The 22724-nt window shown below is 36.7% G+C and overlaps 1 protein-coding gene across 6 annotated transcripts in view; it reads right to left on the reverse strand.

The window, feature by feature from the left end:
• The window catches only part of LOC121415943 (P-selectin-like), a 32274-nt gene extending 10030 nt beyond the window's left edge, over positions 1 to 22244 (reverse strand). For 4 of the 6 annotated variants that reach the window (XM_041609346.1, XM_041609344.1, XM_041609349.1 and 1 more), the window contains exons 1-14: positions 20593 to 20820; positions 17389 to 17439; positions 16411 to 16596; positions 11893 to 12075; positions 11279 to 11461; positions 9986 to 10168; positions 9377 to 9559; positions 8145 to 8327; positions 6362 to 6544; positions 4868 to 5050; positions 4267 to 4449; positions 3842 to 4024; positions 1130 to 1312; positions 219 to 347 (exon numbers count right to left, since the gene is read on the reverse strand). In XM_041609346.1, the coding sequence (XP_041465280.1) occupies positions 219 to 347; positions 1130 to 1312; positions 3842 to 4024; positions 4267 to 4449; positions 4868 to 5050; positions 6362 to 6544; positions 8145 to 8327; positions 9377 to 9559; positions 9986 to 10168; positions 11279 to 11461; positions 11893 to 12075; positions 16411 to 16596; positions 17389 to 17439; positions 20593 to 20653 (2257 nt within the window). In that variant the 5' untranslated portion in view covers positions 20654 to 20820. Of the gene's footprint in view, positions 1 to 218; positions 348 to 1129; positions 1313 to 3841; positions 4025 to 4266; positions 4450 to 4867; positions 5051 to 6361; positions 6545 to 8144; positions 8328 to 9376; positions 9560 to 9985; positions 10169 to 11278; positions 11462 to 11892; positions 12076 to 13181; positions 13365 to 13795; positions 13982 to 16410; positions 16597 to 17388; positions 17440 to 20592; positions 20821 to 22133 lie in introns of those variants that run through there. The other 2 variants (XM_041609345.1, XM_041609350.1) reach the window with 2 other exon arrangements.
• Between the last annotated feature and the right edge of the window lie 480 nt (positions 22245 to 22724).

Here is a 22724-nt window from a genome sequence, read left to right on the forward strand (position 1 = left end):
CGACTTCGCAAACTGGCAAATTCATCTCATCGTGGGCATGGTGGGTAGGGGCAACCATTTCATTCAGCGAGCAACTGCCCAAGAATTGGCCTTTTTGCTACAACGGTTTATATGAACATGGTAGCATTATATCATATATATTAATCGATATAAGAATGTATTTCTTAGCTCTCTCGTAATGATATTTTTTTATAAAAAAGACAGTAAAGTAATATTACGACTGCACTGTGGGTTTTCTATGGAATTCTCATATCCCTCGTAACAGCTACACTGGAAAGTCCCCAGTCTATTGACACAGAAACTGTTAGCATCAGCACTGCATGGCAAAGCTGAACATTTATTGATACCTGTTGGCAAAACGACAATGAAAGCAGTATATGAATAAAAGCGCAGATCATTAAGGCCTTTGTTTCTGTTCATGATATCCAGTACCACAATGAATACTGTTAATATTCTATAAATATTATATTGAATGGGGCTGTGATCGGTTTGTATAATTCCTTTAATCTTTTTCTTTGCTGTATTTATTTTCATTAGTTTGCATAAAGCCTGAATTCTTTAGGAATCCAAACCAACCTTGCAAGTATAAGTATATAATTTCCCTCAGTAAATGCCTATACTGATCTTATCATCACCTGGAGGGGGGGGGGCAAAGTGTGAATCATAGTCGTCCATAGATATAAAAAGTACCTTAAACATCAAAAAATGCTTTCTTCGATCAATTTCACGGTACTCTAAACGTTGGTCATGTTTCCCTACCCATACAATTTCTCATATTATATTTTCGTGACTAATACCCTTTTTAAGACCAATGAGAGCAATAGTGTTGAAAAGTTTACTTTTGAACCCCTGATTTTGACAATTGTTTCCCTTTTAGGGACAAGCATGGTGTCTACTTTTTAATAACAGTGGGAGATCCCGTCTCCCGTACAAACTGCAACATAATATGGGAGGTAAGATAATTGCCACCTCAGTAAAAAAAATGTATTTTAAAGTGTCCAAAGAAAAATGACTCCGTTTTATCCACACAACCCTAAGAAGAATGGAATGGGGAGATGGAGAATGAAAGGAAAAAATAGTTGACAACCAACTTGCAAATGTTAATATTTATTAAAGAAAAAAATCTTACTCTCGCATCCGATTTCGTCTGATAAAAGACCGTTTGCCATGCAATAAACTGTTGAATTTCCGACTAGATTATATCCAGTTGGGCAGCTAAATTCGCATTGTGTATTCTCAGTAATTTTCGTTCCTGCCGGGCATGCACTGTTAATGTTGGTTAGTGGTGACATGTAGTCAACTTCACAGAGAACTGGGAGAAAAGTTGAACGAAATATGATTTAATATCGAAAGAAATCTTACTTAACATGACTCCACTCTCAGTATGTTTGCTCATGTTTTGGGCCATTAATAGCACAGATAGAATAGTACGATTGAAATTGATAGACCCGTTAAAAAAAGGGTTGCAATGAAATACATCTCATAAATCCAAACATAACTTTATTTTCAACCAATGAAACGAGCCTATTAGACTCTTTCGCTTGATCTTTTGTAACCGGTCCGATTTCTAATTAAATTCGAGGGTACCGATGTTCAAGGCAAATGGGTGAGGGAAAAACTGATCTCAATCATACATCAGGATGTGTCTGCTATAAAATGTATACGTCTTCACTGTTGGTCATAAAGGTGGATTTTTTTCTCACCAAATTTTCACAGCGTAATTATTACACAATGATTTGAATATGGCATTTATGGTGCATGATAACCACTTTATTCTGCCTTTTACACACGTTTGACAGTGATATTTTACAAGTTTATGTCCTGAGCGATGGATGTCATGAGCATAGAACAACAATGACGACAATATACAGTAAATTCAAGGATCATGAGAATCTCTCTCAGTTTTCCAGATGACTTCTTTTTGTGATTTCATGGACACATCTGCATCAAACTTGAGTCATTGTTCTTACTCAGTCACTAGTATCGGGTATGTCCACCCCTTGCACGAACGTGGCATGCTGTCCACTAGCTTGTTGATGACGTCAGAGGCATAGCGTCCCATTCTTCCCTCAGAGCATCTGCCAACTCCTACAGATTTTGAGGAATGACCTCTACAATGTATGTCGTTGATGGCTCGGCCTAGGGCATCCCATGCATGCTTTATGGGGTTCATATCCGGCGAACAAGCTGGCCATGGCAGCTGTACGACGCCCTCTGCCTCCAGGAATTCCCTTACTGCAGCGGCCCTGTGCGGTCTAGCGTTGTCATCCTGCACCCCGAAATTGTGCCCATACACGCGTCTTGCAAATAGTGGACAGTGGAACTCCAAGATATCCCTGTAGGCGGCGGCGTTGACGTTTCCGTCCGGCACCACCAGTGGCGTTTTCCCTCCATATTGGATGCCGGCCCATATCATCACTGAGCCGCCTCCGCCCTGAGTCGCCTCGTTGATACATTCATCGCGAAGGTTTTCCCCGGCTAATCGACGAACTCGTTGTTTCAGTCAAAGACGCACCTGCTCTCGTCCGTGAAGACCACATGTTGCCAATGTTCTGGAAGCCTTCTGTGCTCCCTAGCCCAAAGAAGACGAGCTACTCTGTGGCGAACCGACATGCGTGGACATTCAGTAAACGTCGTAATCTGCGATTAACGGTTGACCGGGCAACGTTGATCCCGTGATATCTCCTCCACAAGCGACGAAAACGGCTCGTGGGCAATTTTCGGTTTCTGTGGGTGAAATTCATTAGTTGGTGATCAATTTTTTTTTTGTTGACAGTCTGGGACATCCTGGAGATTCCGTGGCCGCACATTCCCCGCCTCACGTTAACGTTTCAAGATCGAAGAGTCTGCACTCTGTGATATCCCTAGGACTTCTGCGATATCAGTCTGCTTGTAGCCCTCCTGTCGCAGTGCTACCACTCTCTCGCGTGTTGCTGTTGCCGTTGGACCAGGCATAGTCTAGGGAACGTCTCTGCCGATTTTTATTTCAAACGGTTCAAGGACCTCGAAAAAATGCAACCCTCTTAATCACAGTGCTTAATCAGGGAAAGCGACGGAAAATCATATGCATAGGCTTCTACAGTGCGTTTAAAAAAAACGGGACAGTTTTGAAAAGTCTATAAAAAATTGTTTAAAATTATTATATCTATATATTGATGTTAATAGAAGCTCTGAGATCTTATCTTTCAATTGCCATTTAAGAAAATACATTTTGTTCATGCATGAGCGAACACTGAACGTTTGTATCGTTTGGAAGTTATCCGTTAATCCGTCCACCGAGACCAGACATCACAGTATCGTCCCCTTCAAGAACATATCCCTCAGCACACTCAAACCTTCATTATCATTGGCCAATCACCTCTTGAGTTCGAGTCACATGACCCATTCAGAGGCGTAATATACATGATATAGTTCCCAACAGGACAAGGACTTACTAGAAATATTTCAAAAGAAATTGTAGCATATCCAATCATTCAATCGCTATGGTTTAGAGTCAGAATATACATGATCTGGGCGATTTAGTTGAAAATAGGTATTGCTTTCTTTCAATATCTAGTGAGTCAATAAAAACTAAAACACCCACTATGATTAGCCACAGCCCGAGTCCCAAAAAGGGACTTCGTCGTTACTGGCAATGTAGCATACCAATAGTGACGTTCTTTCCAAATCCGTATGGAAAATTGATGCGACTTACCTATCAATATACAAAATCTTTAAAGAAGAGTCTCAGATTTTTAACTCACTATTCAACATTTTAATCGACTTATAATTGTGTCTACCAACTAAGAACACTGTTCATATCCACAATATTTATGTTACAAAAAATGTGTGGCTGTCTTACTGTTACAATCTGGAATTGATCCGTTGAGCTCTCCACTAAGTCCACACCTTGCAGTGACGCTTCCTTCAAAGAAATACCCTTCAGCACATTCAAACCTGCACTCAGTCGACCAATCAACACTAGAGTTCGAGTCACATGATCCGTTCAGAGGCCAGGTATATTCCCAAACAGGACACGTGATGACTGACAATGTTTCAAAATAAATGAGAATATCAAATTATTCAAACTTTGGCTTATGGTTCGTGAGCCTGATAGAGTCACTTATACAGGTTGATTTCTTTCTGCTCTTGCACTTCAAAGAAGACATTTATTTCAACAGATCTGTCTATGCCTAGGAAATAAATTTATTCGGCTCACACTTCAAATTTGCAAAAATAAGAAAATAAAATAAATGAAGAAATAAAATACAAGCGTGACTGCCTTACTGGTACAACTCGGAAGAGATTCGTTAAATTGTCCGTCATCTCCACACCTTGTAGCGTGGTCACCTTCAAGGAGATACCCCTCTGCACATTCAAACCTACATTCAGTCGACCAATCAACACTGGAGTTTGAGTCACATGATCCATTCAGAGGCGTGTTATAGTTAGGAACAGAACAGGTAATAACTGAAAATATCGCAAAAGAAATTGTTGCATATCCAATATTAAAATATTGCATTATATATTTATGAAACATGAGTGTCGGTTATACATACGCAACCGTTCCGCGCTTGCATTTGAACCCAGATTCTATCTCAAGAGATCTGAAAGTTAAAACAGGACTCTTTGATTATTGACAGAATTTTTCATATCTTGTAGACGTGTGACATACAACTTGGTTTTATGAGATATTAGTGCCAAAGTTCGCCATGTCATCCACTTAGAACATCGTCTGAATATTTAATCCTCAAACGGTCCCAGATTCTCAACAAAAAATTTAGCCTTGTTATCAACTTTTGATGCGTATGCTTATATACCCTCCAATAGCGAGGTTCATCTTTGCAATGTTCTTGTTTATCAGAAAACACAAGTGCGAGTGCCTTACTTGTACAGGTTGGGAGGGATCCATTGAGTTGTCCGTCGTCCCCACATCTTGGAATATCGTCCCCTTCCAGACAATATCCCTCGGCACATTCAAACCTACACTCAGTTGACCAATCAACACTAGAGTTCGAGTCACATGATCCGTTCAGAGGCCATGTATACCCCCAAACAGGACAGGTTATAACTGGAAATATTACAAAACAAAGTGATCACATCTTATTATTCAAACATTGTCCACTGGTTCGGACGCATGATATAATCGCTTACAAGTACACCTTGAGTTCGTTCTGCTCTTGCACGTGTAACAATACGTATATATTCCAATAAGGAGCAAAATCCACTTAGATCATTTTTCAGTGAATCAAATCTTATTTTTTTTATTTACTTTTCTTTATCCGCTTTTATTTCATTGCAATATGTACGACAGTGTTATCATATTACATTAACTAGGTCAGGCTTGTAAAAATCTAGCAATTAATTTCATATTTTCCATGGTTTAGTTTATCAATGAAAGTTAAAATGGAACGCATTAATATTACTAGTAGAGTATATTATATATGTTTTCTGATGTTTATCCCTGTAGAATTGAAAGAGGAAAGCATTCAGAATATTTCTTTAAAGTGATTGGTTAACATTTGTTTGACTTTTAAAAAATCTGAGCTAGAAGGTCACACTTGTCACCTGTGTCTGCGATATGTTACAAAAATGAAGCCCAGAAAATATTGCGTTCGTAGATAATTATTTTGTGCTTCAAAAATTGAAAAAATAAAGTGACCAGACACATCATCTAAATTTCATCCCATACACTTATGTGTACTACTTAGGCGTCTATAAGACGCCTATTTACAAAATCGGGGTTTGCCTTGTAGTTTTAGCTTTTCATTCTCAATAATGGTTGTTTTCAGAGTTTATTAGTTCTAATACATGCACTTGTACAATGTTCATCTTAGTTTGAGAATTTTTTAAATCGGCTACTCACAAAGTTAAACAATACTTTTAACTCGTCTAAAGAAGCACAATTGTTTAACGCGATATGGTAACACAAATACATTCGTAATTGCCTTATTTGTGCAAGTCGGAAGAGATCTGTTAAGTCGTCCACTCTCTCCGCACCTTGCATTATTGTAACCTTCAAGGATATACCCTTCATCACATTCAAACCTACACTCAGTCGACCAATCAACACTAGAGTTCGAGTCACATGATTCGGTCAGAGGCCAGGTATATTCCCAAACAGGACACGTGATGACTGACGATGTTTTAAAATAAATGAAAATATCAAATTATTCAAACTTTGGCTTATGGTACGGGAGCATGATAGAGTCGCTTATACATGTTGAGTTTTCTGTGCTTGCACTTCAAAGAAGACATTCATTACAACAGATCTGTCTATGTTTAGGAAATGAATTTATTCGGCTCACTCCCACACTTCAAATTTGCAAAAATAAGAAAATATAATAAATGAATAAAGAAAATACAAGCGTGACTGCCTTACTGGTACAACTCGGAAGAGATCCGTTAAATTGTCCGTCACCTCCACACCTTGTAGCGTGGTCACCTTCAAGGAGATACCCCTCTGCACATTCAAACCTACATTCAGTCGACCAATCAACACTGGAGTTTGAGTCACATGATCCATTCAGAGGCGTGTTATAGTTAGGAACAGAACAGGTAATAACTGAAAATATCGCAAAAGAAATTGTTGCATATCCAATATTAAAATATTGCATTATATATTTATGAAACATTGCATTATATATTTATGAAAGATGAGTGTCGGTTATGCATACGCGACCGTTCCGCGCTTGCATTTGAACCCGGATATCTATCTCAAGAGATCTGAAAGTTAAACAGGACTCGTTGATGATTGACAGGATTGTTCACATCTTGTTGACGTGTTACATACAACTTAAATATTTTGTTTTATGAGATATTAGCAGTCAGACCGCGGGTCCCTATGCTAATGAGCAAAAAAAAGCCAGATTCATCCAAATCATCTCGTGGCTGAATCCTCCTTGCAAAATCTCGTGATTCGTGATATTTTCTTTCTGTAAGAATTTACCTATTTTAATCTCAAGTTAAATGAATTATTATTGCACCATCAGATAGAGTAAAAGTTACTCTTTCATATTGGTCATTTATTTTGGATATAATATTTTGTTAAATAAGTAAGTTCCTGGCCTGAAAATGTGCCTGAAACTAAATTTTCTTCCTCTGTTTTCTTTGTTTTGAATTTTCTTTCTTTGTTTTGCATTTTCTTTGTTTAGAATTTTCTTTCTCTGCTTTGCAAATTGCGCAAAACTTTTTATTTTGAGCCTCAATAATATCTATATCACCATAATGCTGAACTTGTGTACTTTCTCAGAATGCCACTCTTGATATGGGGCACCTTTTAATCGGGTTAAGATCACACTTTTCCCACCAAGGGACAAGACGAGATTTCTGAAATTTTGTACTTGCATTAAATCAAGAGTTCTGATTGGCTGGATAAGGTTCACGGAACAACAGGTGCGGGGTATTTGAGATTACAGCACGGGAAGTGTGACCTTCCCACGAACCCAGGCACTGGAACCGTTGGAATTTTCCACTGTTTGGTTTCTTTGACCAATCAGAGTGCAGTGTTCTTGTTTTCAAACTGCTTTATGTACTTGGCAAATAAAAAGTGTGATCTTGACCTGATTAAACCATTTCTTATTTTGAAATCTATATCATTTCAAAGAATACATATTTAGCTTTATCATGACATAAAAATCATTTGGGCTCAAACAAAAATAAAGTGTGAAAATAGCAGCATTTGTCAGGTGAAAATATTTATTTTGTATCATATTTTAGATCAAAATTTTAACCTATATTACAAAATCTTTGAATAAATCCAAACACATAACTTGAAAGAATGATTCTTCTTCTTTACAATGGTACCACATTCATTAAATTCGATGCACAATTAGAGCAGCATTTACCGAATGAAAAGAGGTGTTTTGGTCCACATCAAGCTCATTAAATATGCAAAACATCTCTAGTCATGAATATCACTTGGAAAAAGAAGCAACTTTCTTTGGACCTGCAGTATGACTGTTAGTGCCAAAGTTCAATATGTCATCCACTTAGTACATCGTCTGTATATTTAATCCTCAAACGGTCCCAGTTTCTCACCAAGAAATTCAGCCTTATTATCAACTTTTGATGCGTATGCTTATATACCCTTCAATCATGTCAATAGCGAGGTTCATCTTTGCAATGTTCTTGTTTATCAGAAAACACAAGTGCGAGTGCCTTACTTGTACAGGTTGGGAGGGATCCATTGAGTTGTCCGTCATCCCCACATCTTGCAATATCGTCCCCTTCCAGACAATATCCCTCGGCACAATCAAACCTACATTCAGTCGACCAATCAACACTAGAGTTCGAGTCACATGATCCGTTCAGAGGCCACGTATACCCCCAAACAGGACAGGTAATAACTGGAAATATTACAAAACAAAGTGAGCAAGAGATCTGAAAGTTAAAACAGGACTCGTTGATTATTGACAGGATTTTTCACATCTTGTAGACGTGTGACATACATCTTAAATATTTGATTTTATGAGATATTAGCAGTTAGACCGCGGGTCCCTATGCTAATGAGCAAAAAAGCCAGATTCATCCAAATCATCTCGTGGCTGAATCCTCCTTGCAAAATCTCGTGATTCGTGATATTTTCTTTCTCTAAGAATTTATCTATTTTAATCTCAAGTTAAATGAATTATTATTGCACCATCAGATAGAGTAAAAGTTACTCTTTCATATTGGTCATTTATTTTTTATATAATATTTTGTTAAATAAGTTAGTTCCTAGCCTGAAAATGTGAAAATAGCAGCATTTGTCAGGTGAAAATATTTATTTTATATCATATTTTAGATCAAAATTTTAACCTATATTACAAAATTTTTGAATTAATCCAAACACATAGCCTGAAAGAATGATTCTTCTTCTTTACAATGGTACCACATTCATTAAATTCGATGCACAATTAGAGCAGCAAAGACAAATAAATCTGTTCATTTTCACATAACACAAATACATTCGTGATTGCCTTATTTTGTGCAAGTCGGAAGAGATCTGTTAAGTCGTCCACTCTCTCCGCACCTTGCATTATTGTAACCTTCAAGGATATACCCTTCATCACATTCAAACCTACAGTCAGTCGACCAATCAACACTAGAGTTCGAGTCACATGATCCGTTCAGAGGCCAGGTATATTCCCAAACAGGACACGTGATGACTGACAATGTTTCAAAATAAATGAGAATATCAAATTATTCAAACTTTGGCTTATGGTTCGTGAGCATGATAGAGTCACTTATACAGGTTGATTTCGTTCTGCTCTTGCACTTCAAAGAAGACATTTATTTCAACAGATCTGTCTATGCCTAGGAAATAAACTTATTCGGCTCACCCTCACACTTCAAATTTGCAAAAATAAGAAAATAAAATAAATGAATAAATAAAATACAAGCATAACTGCCTTACTGGTACAACTCGGAAGAGATCCGTTAAATTGTCCGTCATCTCCACACCTTGTAGCGTGGTCACCTTCAAGGAGATACCCCTCTGCACATTCAAACCTACATTCAGTCGACCAATCAACACTGGAGTTTGAGTCACATGATCCATTCAGAGGCGTGTTATAGTTAGGGACAGGACAGGTAATAACTGAAAATATCGCAAAAGAAATTGTTGCATATCCAATATCAAAATCTTACGTTATATAGTTAAGAAACATTAGTGCCTGTCTTTTGCATCCGCTATCGTTCCACACTTGCATTTGAAACCGGATATATATCTCAAGAGATCTGAAAGTTCAAGCAGGACTCGTTGCTTAATGAGGATTAGTTTTCATATCTTGTAGACGTGTTATATACAACATAAAAAAATTGGATTTCTGAGATATAAGTGTCAAAGTTCCCCATGTCATCGAACATCGTCTGAATATTTAATCCTCAAACAGTTCCAGATTCTCAACAAAAAAAATCAGCCTTATCATCAACTTTTGATGCGTATGCTTATATACCCTCCAATAGCAAGGTTCATTTTTGCAATCTTCTTATTCATCAGAAAATACAAGTGCGAGTGCCTTACTTGTACAGGTTGGGAGGGATCCATTGAGTTGTCCGTCATCCCCACATCTTGCAATATCATCCCCTTCCAGACGATATCCCTCGGCACATTCAAACCTACACTCAGTCGACCAATCAACACTAGAGTTCGAGTCACATGATCCGTTCAGAGGCCACGTATACCCCCAAACAGGACAGGTAATAACTGGAAATATTACAAAACAAAGTGAGCACATCTTATTATTCAAACATTGTCCACTGGTTCGGACGCATGATATAATCGCTTACAAGTACACCTTGAGTTCGTTCTGCTCTTGCACGTGTAACAATACGTATATATTCCAATAAGGAGCAAAATCCACTTAGATCATTTTTCAGTGAATCAAATCTTATTTTTTTTTATTCACTTTTCTTTATCCGCTTTTATTTCATTGCAATATGTACGACAGTGTTATCATATTACATTAACTAGGTCAGGCTTGTAAAAATCTAGCAATTAGTTTCATTGTTAATTCTTTTTCCATGGATTTATACATAATTATCAAAGAAAATTAAATTGGAACACAATGGTATTGCTAGCAGATTATATTATGCATGTTTTCTAATGTTTAACCAATTGAAATTGAAAAAGAAAAAGCATTAAGAACATTTCTCTCTCTTTTCTAAAGAAGCACAATTGTTTAGTGCGATATGGTGCATTTGATTTCCTTCTTTAAGATACAGCCACATTTACCTTTAAAAACCATTTTAGTCAGAATTTGACCAGGCCTCCTTTTCAATTACGATTTTCGTATGCCTTCCCAATAACAACAATGATAATGATAACAAAGACAAATAAATCTGTTCATTTTCACATAACACAAATACATTCGTGATTGCTTTATTTTGTGCAAGTCGGAAGAGATCTGTTAAGTCGTCCACTCTCTTCGCACCTTGCATTATTGTAACCTTCAAGGATATACCCTTCATCACATTCAAACCTACACTCAGTCGACCAATCAACACTAGAGTTCGAGTCACATGATTCGGTCAGAGGCCAGGTATATTCCCAAACAGGACACGTAATGACTGACGATGTTTCAAAATAAATGAGAATATCAAATTATTCAAACTTTGGCTTATGGTTCGTGAGCATGATAGAGTCACTTATACAGGTTGATTTCGTTCTGCTCTTGCACTTCAAAGAAGACATTTATTTCAACAGACCTGTCTATGCCTAGGAAATAAATTTATTCGGCTCACCCTCAAACTTCAAATTTAAAAAAAAAGAAAATAAAATAACTGAATAAATAAAATACAAGCATAACTGCCTTACTGGTACAACTCGGAAGAGATCCGTTAAATTGTCCGTCATCTCCACACCTTGTAGCGTGGTCACCTTCAAGGAGATACCCCTCTGCACATTCAAACATACATTCAGTCGACCAATCAACACTGGAGTTTGAGTCACATGATCCATTCAGAGGCGTGTTATAGTTAGGGACAGGACAGGTAATAACTGAAAATATCGCAAAAGAAATTGTTGCATATCCAATATTAAAATCTTGCGTTATATAGTTAAGAAACATTAGTGCCTGTCTTATGCATCCGCGATCGTTCCACACTTGCATTTGAAACCGGATATATATCTCAAGAGATCTGAAAATTCAAGCAGGACTCGTTGCTTAATGAGGATTAGTTTTCATATAATGTAGACGTGTGATATACAACATAAAAATTTGGATTTCTGAGATATAAGTGTCAAAGTTCCCCATGTCATCCACTTAGAACATCGTCTGAATATTTAATCCTCAAACAGTTCCAGATTCTCAACAAAAAAAATCAGCCTTATCATCAACTTTTGATGCGTATGCTTATATACCCTCCAATAGCGAGGTTCATTTTTGCAATCTTCTTATCTATCAGAAAACACAAGTGCAAGTGCCTTACTTGTACAGGTTGGGAGGGATCCATTGAGTTGTCCGTCATCCCCACATCTTGCAATATCATCCCCTTCCAGACGATATCCCTCGGCACATTCAAACCTACACTCAGTCGACCAATCAACACTAGAGTTCGAGTCACATGATCCGTTCAGAGGCCACGTATACCCCCAAACAGGACAGGTAATAACTGGAAATATTACAAAACAAAGTGAGCACATCTTATTATTCAAACATTGTCCACTGGTTCGGACGCATGATATAATCGCTTACAAGTACACCTTGAGTTCGTTCTGCTCTTGCACGTGTAACAATACTTATATATTCCAATAAGGAGCAAAATCCACTTAGATCATTTTTCAGTGAATCAAATCTTATTTTTTTTATTCACTTTTCTTTATCCGCTTTTATTTCATTGCAATATGTACGACAGTGTTATCATATTACATTAACTAGGTCAGGCTTGTAAAAATCTAGCAATTAATTTCATTGTTAATTCTTTTTCCATGGATTTATACATAATTATCAAAGAAAATTAAATTGGAACACAATGGTATTGCTAGCAGATTATATTATGCATGTTTTCTAATGTTTAACTAATTGAAATTGAAAAAGAAAAAGCATTAAGAACATTTCTCTCTCTTTTCTAAAGCACAATTGTTTAATGCGATATGGTGCATTTGATTTCCTTCTTTTAAGATACAGCCACATTTACCTTTAAAAACCATTTTAGTCAGAATTTGACCAGGCCTCCTTTTCAATTACGATTTTCGTATGCCTTCCCAATAACAACAATGATAATGATAACAAAGACAAATAAATCTGTTCATTTTCACATAACACAAATACATTCGTGATTGCCTTATTTTGTGCAAGTCGGAAGAGATCTGTTAAGTCGTCCACTCTCTTCGCACCTTGCATTATTGTAACCTTCAAGGATATACCCTTCATCACATTCAAACCTACACTCAGTCGACCAATCAACACTAGAGTTCGAGTCACATGATTCGGTCAGAGGCAAGGTATATTCCCAAACAGGACACGTGATGACTGACGATGTTTCAAAATAAATGAGAATATCAAATTATTCAAACTTTGGCTTATGGTTCGTGAGCATGATAGAGTCACTTATACAGGTTGATTTCGTTCTGCTCTTGCACTTCAAAGAAGACATTTATTTCAACAGATCTGTCTATGCCTAGGAAATAAATTTATTCGGCTCACCCTCAAACTTCAAATTTAAAAAAAAATAAATAAAATAAATGAATAAATAAAATACAAGCATAACTGCCTTACTGGTACAACTCGGAAGAGATCCGTTAAATTGTCCGTCATCTCCACACCTTGTAGCGTGGTCACCTTCAAGGAGATACCCCTCTGCACATTCAAACCTACATTCAATCGACCAATCAACACTGGAGTTTGAGTCACATGATCCATTCAGAGGCGTGTTATAGTTAGGGACAGGACAGGTAATAACTGAAAATATCGCAAAAGAAATTGTTGCATATCCAATATTAAAATCTTGCGTTATATAGTTAAGAAACATTAGTGCCTGTCTTATGCATCCGCGATCGTTCCACACTTGCATTTGAAACCGGATATATATCTCAAGAGATCTGAAAATTCATGCAGGACTCGTTGCTTAATGAGGATTAGTTTTCATATAATGTAGACGTGTGATATACAACATAAAAATTTGGATTTCTGAGATATAAGTGTCAAAGTTCCCCATGTCATCCACTTAGAACATCGTCTGAATATTTAATCCTCAAACAGTTCCAGATTCTCAACAAAAAAAATCAGCCTTATCATCAACTTTTGATGCGTATGCTTATATACCCTCCAATAGCAAGGTTCATTTTTGCAATCTTCTTATCTATCAGAAAACAGAAGTGCGAGTGCCTTACTTGTACAGGTTGGGAGGGATCCATTGAGTTGTCCGTCATCCCCACATCTTGCAATATCATCCCCTTCCAGACGATATTCCTCGGCACATTCAAACCTACACTCAGTTGACCAATCAACACTAGAGTTCGAGTCACATGATCCGTTCAGAGGCCATGTATACCCCCAAACAGAACAGGTAATAACTGGGAAAATTACAAAACAAAGTGTGCACATCTTATTATTCAAACATTGTCCACTGGTTCGGACGCATGATAAAATCGCTTGTACACTTTGAGTTCGTTCTGCTCTTGCACGTGAAACAGGACGTATATATTCCAATAAGGAGCAAAATCCAATTAGAGCATTTTTCAGTGAATCAAATCTTATTTTTTTATTCCGTCGACCAATTAACACTAGAGTTCGATTCACATGATCCGTTTACAGGCGAAGAATAGTTCCAAACAGGACACGTAATGGCCGAAAATATCCCAAAAATAATTGGAGCAGATCTAATTATTCGGTTTTTAAAGTTCGATCCTTCTGTAAGGGCACATGCAACAGTTATTTGATTTTATATCTAGTAGTTTAATAGGCTCATGGCCACCCAATAAAAAGCCTTGGTCCAAGATCTTAAAATCGACTCTTCATGTTACCGACAACAATTGTCATATTTTAACCAACCCTTTCGTTGGTTGACGAAAAAATATGAGAGTCATGTTATTTTTGTAATTCTGTTATTTCTTACTCTTCGATTGTTCTGCTTCATTATCAAGCCATCGGTTTTTCCATTAGGCCTTGATGACCCCAATTCATCTCACACCACCTCTCTGACATCAATTTTTGTAAAGACCGAATTGAAATTTTCTAATTAGCCTTGTGTTAATATATAGGCCTATCATATTTGTACATGTATATTACTTTATGGTTGTGTGCACAAAATAACGTCCATGTCAGGATATAGGACAGGTCACGGCAACATGACAGGACCTTTCATTAGTAAGATGCCTTGGGTGTACAGCCTAAAGTACTCCGACTTCTTCTTTTTCTTCTTCTTCCCTGAGTAAAGACCACCTTCTGGTATACAGCGCGTCCCAAAAAAAATGTCCCTCTGATATGCGGCTTAATAACTTCCAAAAATAAAAATTACTATCAATGAAATGTATGGATATAGGAAGCCCATCTCATGTTCTAACTTCTATAAAAATTTCATTGGTCTCACTTCAGTGGTTTTGAATACACAGCCTATTATGTAACAGTGGTGCTTTTCAACCCATTCCAAGTTTATATGCATGCAACACTGCTTTGTGTTCTGCACTTTCTTGCATATCAACCCTTTTTGACCACTCTGACCAAGGAGATATCACCTCTATCTCCTTGTTCTGACCAAGGAATTCCCTGATCTGACCAGGAAAATCTCCATGATCTAACTGGGCTCATCAAATCACAATCTTGAGCATGTTCAGAAGGGCAAAAACAGTATTTGACAGTTCACTTCATGTTTGATAAACTGGAGATGCACAATGATTGAGGCAACGGGTCATGTCTGTTTCATGCATAATTCCAACAATACTGCATTTTTGTTTTCATTACTTTTTTTTAGTTAATTAGCTACTGAGGTCAAGTTCAATAATTCTGTGTAACTTTTTAAAAGAAAAAAGTCAAAATTTTCTTTGGTATAGTTCCTTTTCGCAAAGGGTGATTAATTTGTTGATTCCCCCTTTTTCATCTTATTTTACTCATCCATCATTCATATTTTCTTTCAAGTTGGTGCATCATCAAACAAACTTAATTTATGTTTCTTGTCCTTCTGAACATGCTCAAGTTTATGATTTGATGAGCCTAGATATGATTAGGGAATTATCCCTGCTCAGATCATGGATGTAAGAATGGGGCTTAACATGCCTTAGACAATGAAGAAATGCATCAATGCTGCAAACTTGGAATGAGCTAAAATGCACCATTGTTACGTAACTTAGTGTGTATTCAAAACCGCTGAAGCGCGACCAATGAAATTTTCATAAAAGTTAGAACATGAAATGAACTTTCTACTCATGAACATTTATTTGAGAATCCTACCACATTTTAGAATTAATTCAGTCCTATGTCAGAGGGACATTTTTTTTGGGACGCGCTGTATATTCAGGATTTTGACGCGAACTGGCAGGTGCAATACACTGGGTGGACAACCTAATATTTGACAAACATTTGCGTCCTTTCCTATCTAAGCTACCGGGCTACGCCGCCTCCTCTACCATGAAAAATATGGTCACTGTCACCCCCCCCCCCCGAGGAAATGTAATTTCAATAGAATTTCATTGTCCACGAATTGCATGAAGTACACAAAATGGAGATCACCTATTTGTTTTTAATCTATTTTAATACTTACTAATTAGTATTTTGCAAGTGACGATTAACCCTTAGACCCTCAAATGATGATTTTTTTTTTTTACAAAAGTGGATACACCCTTTGACCCTCAAAAGAAGATTTTAATTTTGAGAAAATTTAACACATACATAAACTGATAAAGAATGTTCTGAGACTCTCTCGCTTGCCTTCATCAGAGTTTGGTTTCATATTGAAAGCGCATTTTTTTTTACCAAATCGTACAGTCAGTAAATTTCATTATTCACTTACTTTCACATCCAATCTCGTCAGATAACAAACCATCCGACATGCAATACACAGATTGATTCCCAACGAGATTGTACCCAGTAGGGCAGCTAAATTCACAACGTGTATTCTCGGGTATGGTTGTTCCTGCGGGACACAGACTGTTGGTATTATTCAATGGTGAATTGTAGTTAACCGGACAATATACATCTGTTTAATAAGAAGGATAGATCATTGCAAATTGAGTACAATGTAACGTTACTAAAAGCATGCTGATATGTTGAAATGAGTCTATAATACAAGGAAATATAAAATATACATGCCCTTTTCCAAAATAGCACACAATGTTCAACTTTTCGCTATAAAAATAATTTGGCAAAAAAGTTACAACAGAAATTGATTACTTCTGCCAAGCCTTGAGAACGAGCACATAAATACCACAATATCACTCATAGAAAGAATAAGAGATGCAGATGCTATATTATGACCCCCCCCCCCCCTTCAAAAAAATAATAAAATAAATAAAATAAAATAAATAATAAACAATAATAATAATAAATAAAATAAAGTAAATAAAATCCACACACAAAGTTTCGAGACAATTCTAATTTTTTAATGTTATGCTTTATTTGATTTAATTTAATTCATTTCAACACGGTGCAATATTTTTCACAATACAATAAACATAATAGCTGAGGTCAAGAATTAAGACCGATTTGAGACGTTAATGTTTTATTAATATCCATGACGTTCAGCTGAAAAGGATTCGTAATTTTTCCGAACACAAATAGGTGGCAAAGATTTTAAAGAGGTTGTGACCATGTCATGTGAATGGGCACACCCGCCGCTTAACCATCAACGGTCAGTGCATGTTAACAATCGATTTCAACGATGGCAAAGTTTCTAAACGCTTACCTGGCATAGCGATATACTGTGAAATTCATATTATTCAACATTGCAAGGGCGCGTAAAGGAAGGAATTTCAAGCTTTTCAGTGCTTACCTTGGGGAGGGGGTGGAACAGTTCTCCGTCGTCGCCGCCTTGTCCAAGCCTCTGAACCATGATGATAACAAGAACATAAACAGAACCGTGATTAATCTTCGTCATTTTATAATTTCGAGGATATTTTTCAAAAGATTTATCATATATAAAATTTTCATCATTTTAAACTGGCCTACAACATAAATCCATAACAATACCCAGAGATAAATAAACTAAAGCAAAACTGACATTCAATTGGCAATAGCGATTAGTTCGGTGGCCTGTTAGAGAAAACACAATAAAATGAAGACTTTGAAGTATATAACTTTTATTGTCTCGGATACAAAAAATACGAAATAGGGCGAATAACTAAACATAACAAAAGAAAAACCCACAGTGACCATGGAATTGAGCGTTGCATTTGCATATTTTGATGACGTAACAAAGCACAAAAAAGTAATATAGTGTTTGGCACCAATTTAATGATGTCATAAAATACCTAAATATCAATAATCTACTATATTGATATTCTACTGTGTTTTGAATGAAAAAATGGGGTCCCATTTCGTTAAAATGCACGCGCGACAAGCTTACCGCTGTGCATCATTTCCTTCGTTTGAGTTAGTCGTAGAAAGCTGGATAACGGTAAAACAATGTTGACAACTAAAGTATTAATATATGCTATGACTTTCTATGATACCTAATTAAGTTTGCCCCACCCCCCCAAAAAAAAATCGCATATACATGTACTAATAATAATAATAGATGGGATTTTTTAAACGCCAAATCCACTCTGCAGAGTGCCAAGGCGCATTGAAAGAGAAAGAAAGAAAGAAAGAAAGAAGGAAAGAAAGAAAGAAAGAAAGAAAGAGAGAGAGAAAAGTACGAATACAATGATAAATTAAGAAACAATTAAGCATTGAATAGACGCGTCTTAAGGTAGCGTTTGAATATGTCAATGGAAGTACATTCACGGATATTCACGGATAACGGGGGGGGGGGGGTGGGAGATCATTCAGTGAACAGGGCCAGCATGAGCAGAAGCCCGTACCCCCATGTCTTAACACGTTTGTGAACAACTAGGGAACCAAAATCCAGAGCACATTCCTGATGTTAGAGCTGACCACAGCACAATAGGATTAAACAGAGTTTGTCAAGTGAAGTATTTACCAGGCATGATGGCTGTGTACAAGATTCTTAGAAAATTATAACAAGATAAAAAAATAGAGCTGCAGCACAGACTTACAAAGTCAAAGTAACAAAGGAGCATTCAATAAAAGTGACTAAACAGTAAACTTATATAGCAATGCACATGCACATGAAGTGTAGTAAAAATAGCTACAGTGAAGAGAATTAAGTTTAAAAAATGGGATATTATATTTATTTATTTATTTAGTTATTATTATGTTAGTTTATTTTCAAGAATAATATAATTTTTCATTGATTAACGTCAAATAAATTTATGTCTTGAATTCCGATAATCAATATTCAATTGTGTACATAATTCAAATTATATTTATGGTAAAAGATGTGCGAAATGATTTGCGTAACCACGGGAGGCACACGAGTGCCCCCCCCCCCCTCCCCCGAAAAAAAACGGGGGAAAAGGAGAAAAAGATAAGAGGGAGAAAGACGGAAAAACGTCGTGGTGGAGAACAAATTATTGTATAATTTAATACGCTATAATCATATTACATGAGAAATACTTTTCATAACTTTATGAAACATGATTTTCGTAGGCCATAGAGCTTATGGGTAAAATGCCAATTCGTCTACTGCAAATTCGTCCACTCGCCACATGGTCTACTTTCATTTAGTCTAATGCCTTTACGTCCATACGTCCATTAACCATTTTGGTCCAATCATCTCTTCGACTAGTCACCATTTCGTCTTTGACGATTTCGTCTCATAACCAGTTGTTCTAATATCAATTTCATTTTCATTCACTTTGCACAATTTAACACTTAGTCCAAATAGACCAAATGATATATGGACTAAATGTACAGAAAGGCATTAGACTAAATAATAGTATACAATGTGGTGAGTGGACGAGCTGATGGTAGACCATAATTGTGATAGATAGTTTGGCAAGTATTGGACGAATTGGCATCAGACAAATCTGAAATAAACCGGGCTTATGAATTCATCATTCCTGGTGCTCAGTGTCAGTTTAATGAAATATAAAATCTTGCTGTAATAGAATATCCCGTTTTTAACTGCACCAAATATATTTCTTAGCACTTCGAGTTTTTGTTGCATTATGTAGAGACATGTTCTTCTTTTTTATGACTAGGCCTACTCAAAGTGGTTGCCCCTCTTCAGGTTTGAATATAAAACATTTCTATTCCGTGATTATGTTCACATTGTTGGATTGGTGAGATACGTCTGTGCTTCACTATTTCCTAAAAACAAGCCTTCGAATGCACCTCTTTAGATCTGAATTTCAAATATTTTCAGCTTGTACTTCGTGCTTGCATCATTTAGTAAGTGAAATGCGTATCTGTTCATGATTAAAATGACTACATAAAATCTTATGTGTTTAGGCGTAATTCTATCAAAATCAGCAAGTGCTTGGCGCTCGCGTTAGATGCCTAAGACGAGATATGTATGCTCTTCATAAATTCCTGGAAGAAAGTCATTAAAATGTCGCTTCGGGGTGAATATTAAAAAAAATCAGCTCGTGCTTCGCGCTCGTGTTATTTGGTCAGTGAGATACATATCCATTTGATGGCTCAGTCCTTGAAATGTATCTATTAGGTCAGTATACCTGTCATTTAAATGCGCTTTGCGCGCTCACTAAGTGACTAAAATTTTTGCTGGTGACCGCCCCCCCCCCCACCATGCCTCGACCCACGGTACGCCACTGTGAGAAAAATTATCAAAATTTCTATTCAGGTCAAACCTCAACTGAAACACACATCAAGATTTACACATATTTGTGGTTCATTATACATGTATCAGGGGCTGGAAATACGCACCCCTATGAAAGAAAATAAATCAGGAGGAAAGTAAGAAAGAAAACAAAAAAAATATAAAAATAATACAAATAAGTTTTTAAAAAATAGCTTGTGTAATCATTCAAAATGTGCAAATTACATTGGAATTCTCCTTTGGGCTATCTTGAATGTCTTCGAGGAAAATGAAGCGAAACAAACTCGTTAAACTTTATTAATGAATAAAGAAAAAAAGATAAATAAATAAACCATTAAATAAATGAATAAATACCTGTTTGATCAGTAATCATGAGGAATGTACAAATAACCGATATGACCAAAAGGCGATGCATTTTCTCCGACCTGCTCTCTGTTGCGGCTGTAATCTGGTAGATGCCTACTTATAAAGCACGTATACACTGAAAGTTTGTTTTGTGACTCTTTTTGTTAGATGGTTAGAAATACAGGTTAGTGTTGCTTTTAGTTTAGGCCCACTAAATTATGTATCACTTACAATGAAGGCTACGTGCAATGGTATACACCCAACCGTTTCCCCTCATTTGGATTCACTCTACCGTATGCTCCCGAACAATGATATTTCAAAATAATTTTTTGCTTATTGTTGTCTGCTATTTACAAATGCTAAAACCCCGCTAACTTTGCATTTGCCTTGTAAATACACAAAATATTCCAATATGACGACCGCATTTTCGTGAACTAACTAGAAAAAATGCGAAAACTTCTAAAACTTCTAATTGTATCCACCCCCTAAAAAGAATATATAAACAAATAAGCAAATAAATATTTTATGTTTATCTCGAAAGCCATAGCCTATAGAAGGAAGCAATTAATGTAGACTCGTTTTCAGATTTATAAACATTGGTGGGATACGTCTGTTCTTCATTATTTCCTAAAAAAAACTGTCACAATATCCCTTTTTGGGGTAAATATCAACAATTTTCAGCTCGCGCTTCCCGCTCGAATTATTCAATTAGTATACATATAGTCTTAACGAATTCCTAAAAACAAGCCTTCGAATGCACCTCTTTAGATCTGAATTTCAAATATTTTCAGCTTGCACTTCGTGCTTGCATCATTTAGTAAGTGAAATGCGTATCTGTTCATGATTAAAATGACTACAAAAATGTTTATGTGTTTAGGCGTAATTCTATCAAAATCAGCAAGTGCTTGGCCCTCGCGTTAGATTACTATGACGAGATATGTATGCTCTTCATAAATTCCTAAAAGAAAGTCCTTAAAATGTCGCTTTGGGGTCAATATATACAAAAAAAATCAGCTCGTGCTTCGCGCTCGCGTTATTTGGTCAGTTAGATACATATCCGTTTAATGGCTCAGTCCTTAAAATGTCTGTATTAGGTCAGTATACCTGTCATTTAAACGCGCTTTGCGCTGCGCGCCCACTAAGTGACTAAATTTTTTGCTAGTGCCCCCCCCCCTATGCCTCGACCCACGGTACGCCACTGTGTGAAATAATATCGAAATGTCTATTCAGGTCAAACCTCAACTCAAACACACATCAAGATTTACGCACACTTGTGGTTCATTATATCAGGGGCTGGAAAGACGCACCCCACCCTCTAAATTTATTTTTAATAATGAAAGCAAATAAATCATGAGGAAAGTAAGAAAGAAAACCAAAAAATATATAAATAATACAAGTAAGTTAAAAAAAATAGCATGCGTCATCATTAAAAATGTGCAAATTACATTGGGATTCTCCTTTGGGCTATCTTTAATGTCTCCGAGGAAAATGAAGCGAAACAAACACGTTAAACTTTATTAATGAATAAAGAGAAAAAAATGAATAAATACCTGTTTGATCAGTAATCATGAGGAATGTACAAATAACCGATATAACCAAAAGGCGATGCATTTTCTCCGACCCGCTCTCTGTTGCAACTGAAATCTGGTAGATGCCTACTTATAAAGACAGTAGACGCTGAAAGTTATGGCCCAACTATCTGACTACAATGCATTTGTCGCCCATACACAGTGAAGGAGTTTGCTGACTGGTTTCACTGCGTGGACAACTTTGTGTCATTGCTATGTGACTCACATACCCTATCGTAACCATAAAGTGTTCATGAACTTGAACAACATTCTGTTGACAGGAATCACTGTGGTGACTTCGAATTATTTCCAGTAGGGTTTTACCTACCCCATTTTGCCCGCATTTTGGTACTCAATATTTAGAACACAATACCGAACCAGTTGTTTTGGTCATATCTTGAATAGAAATGACCAATGAGTAAACAGATTTAGAATGTGTCTTCCCCAAATCCTTTGTATCAAAAACATCAAATTCGGGCCAATTGTGCGTTTCCAGTGACCCGCATGAAACGGCTCCATAGATCTATATTGTTTGTTGACACAAGGAAATAGACCCAAAAATATGGTTTATCT

This window comes from Lytechinus variegatus, chromosome 5 (assembly GCF_018143015.1).
Source record: "Lytechinus variegatus isolate NC3 chromosome 5, Lvar_3.0, whole genome shotgun sequence".
Taxonomy (NCBI): domain Eukaryota; kingdom Metazoa; phylum Echinodermata; class Echinoidea; order Temnopleuroida; family Toxopneustidae; genus Lytechinus; species Lytechinus variegatus.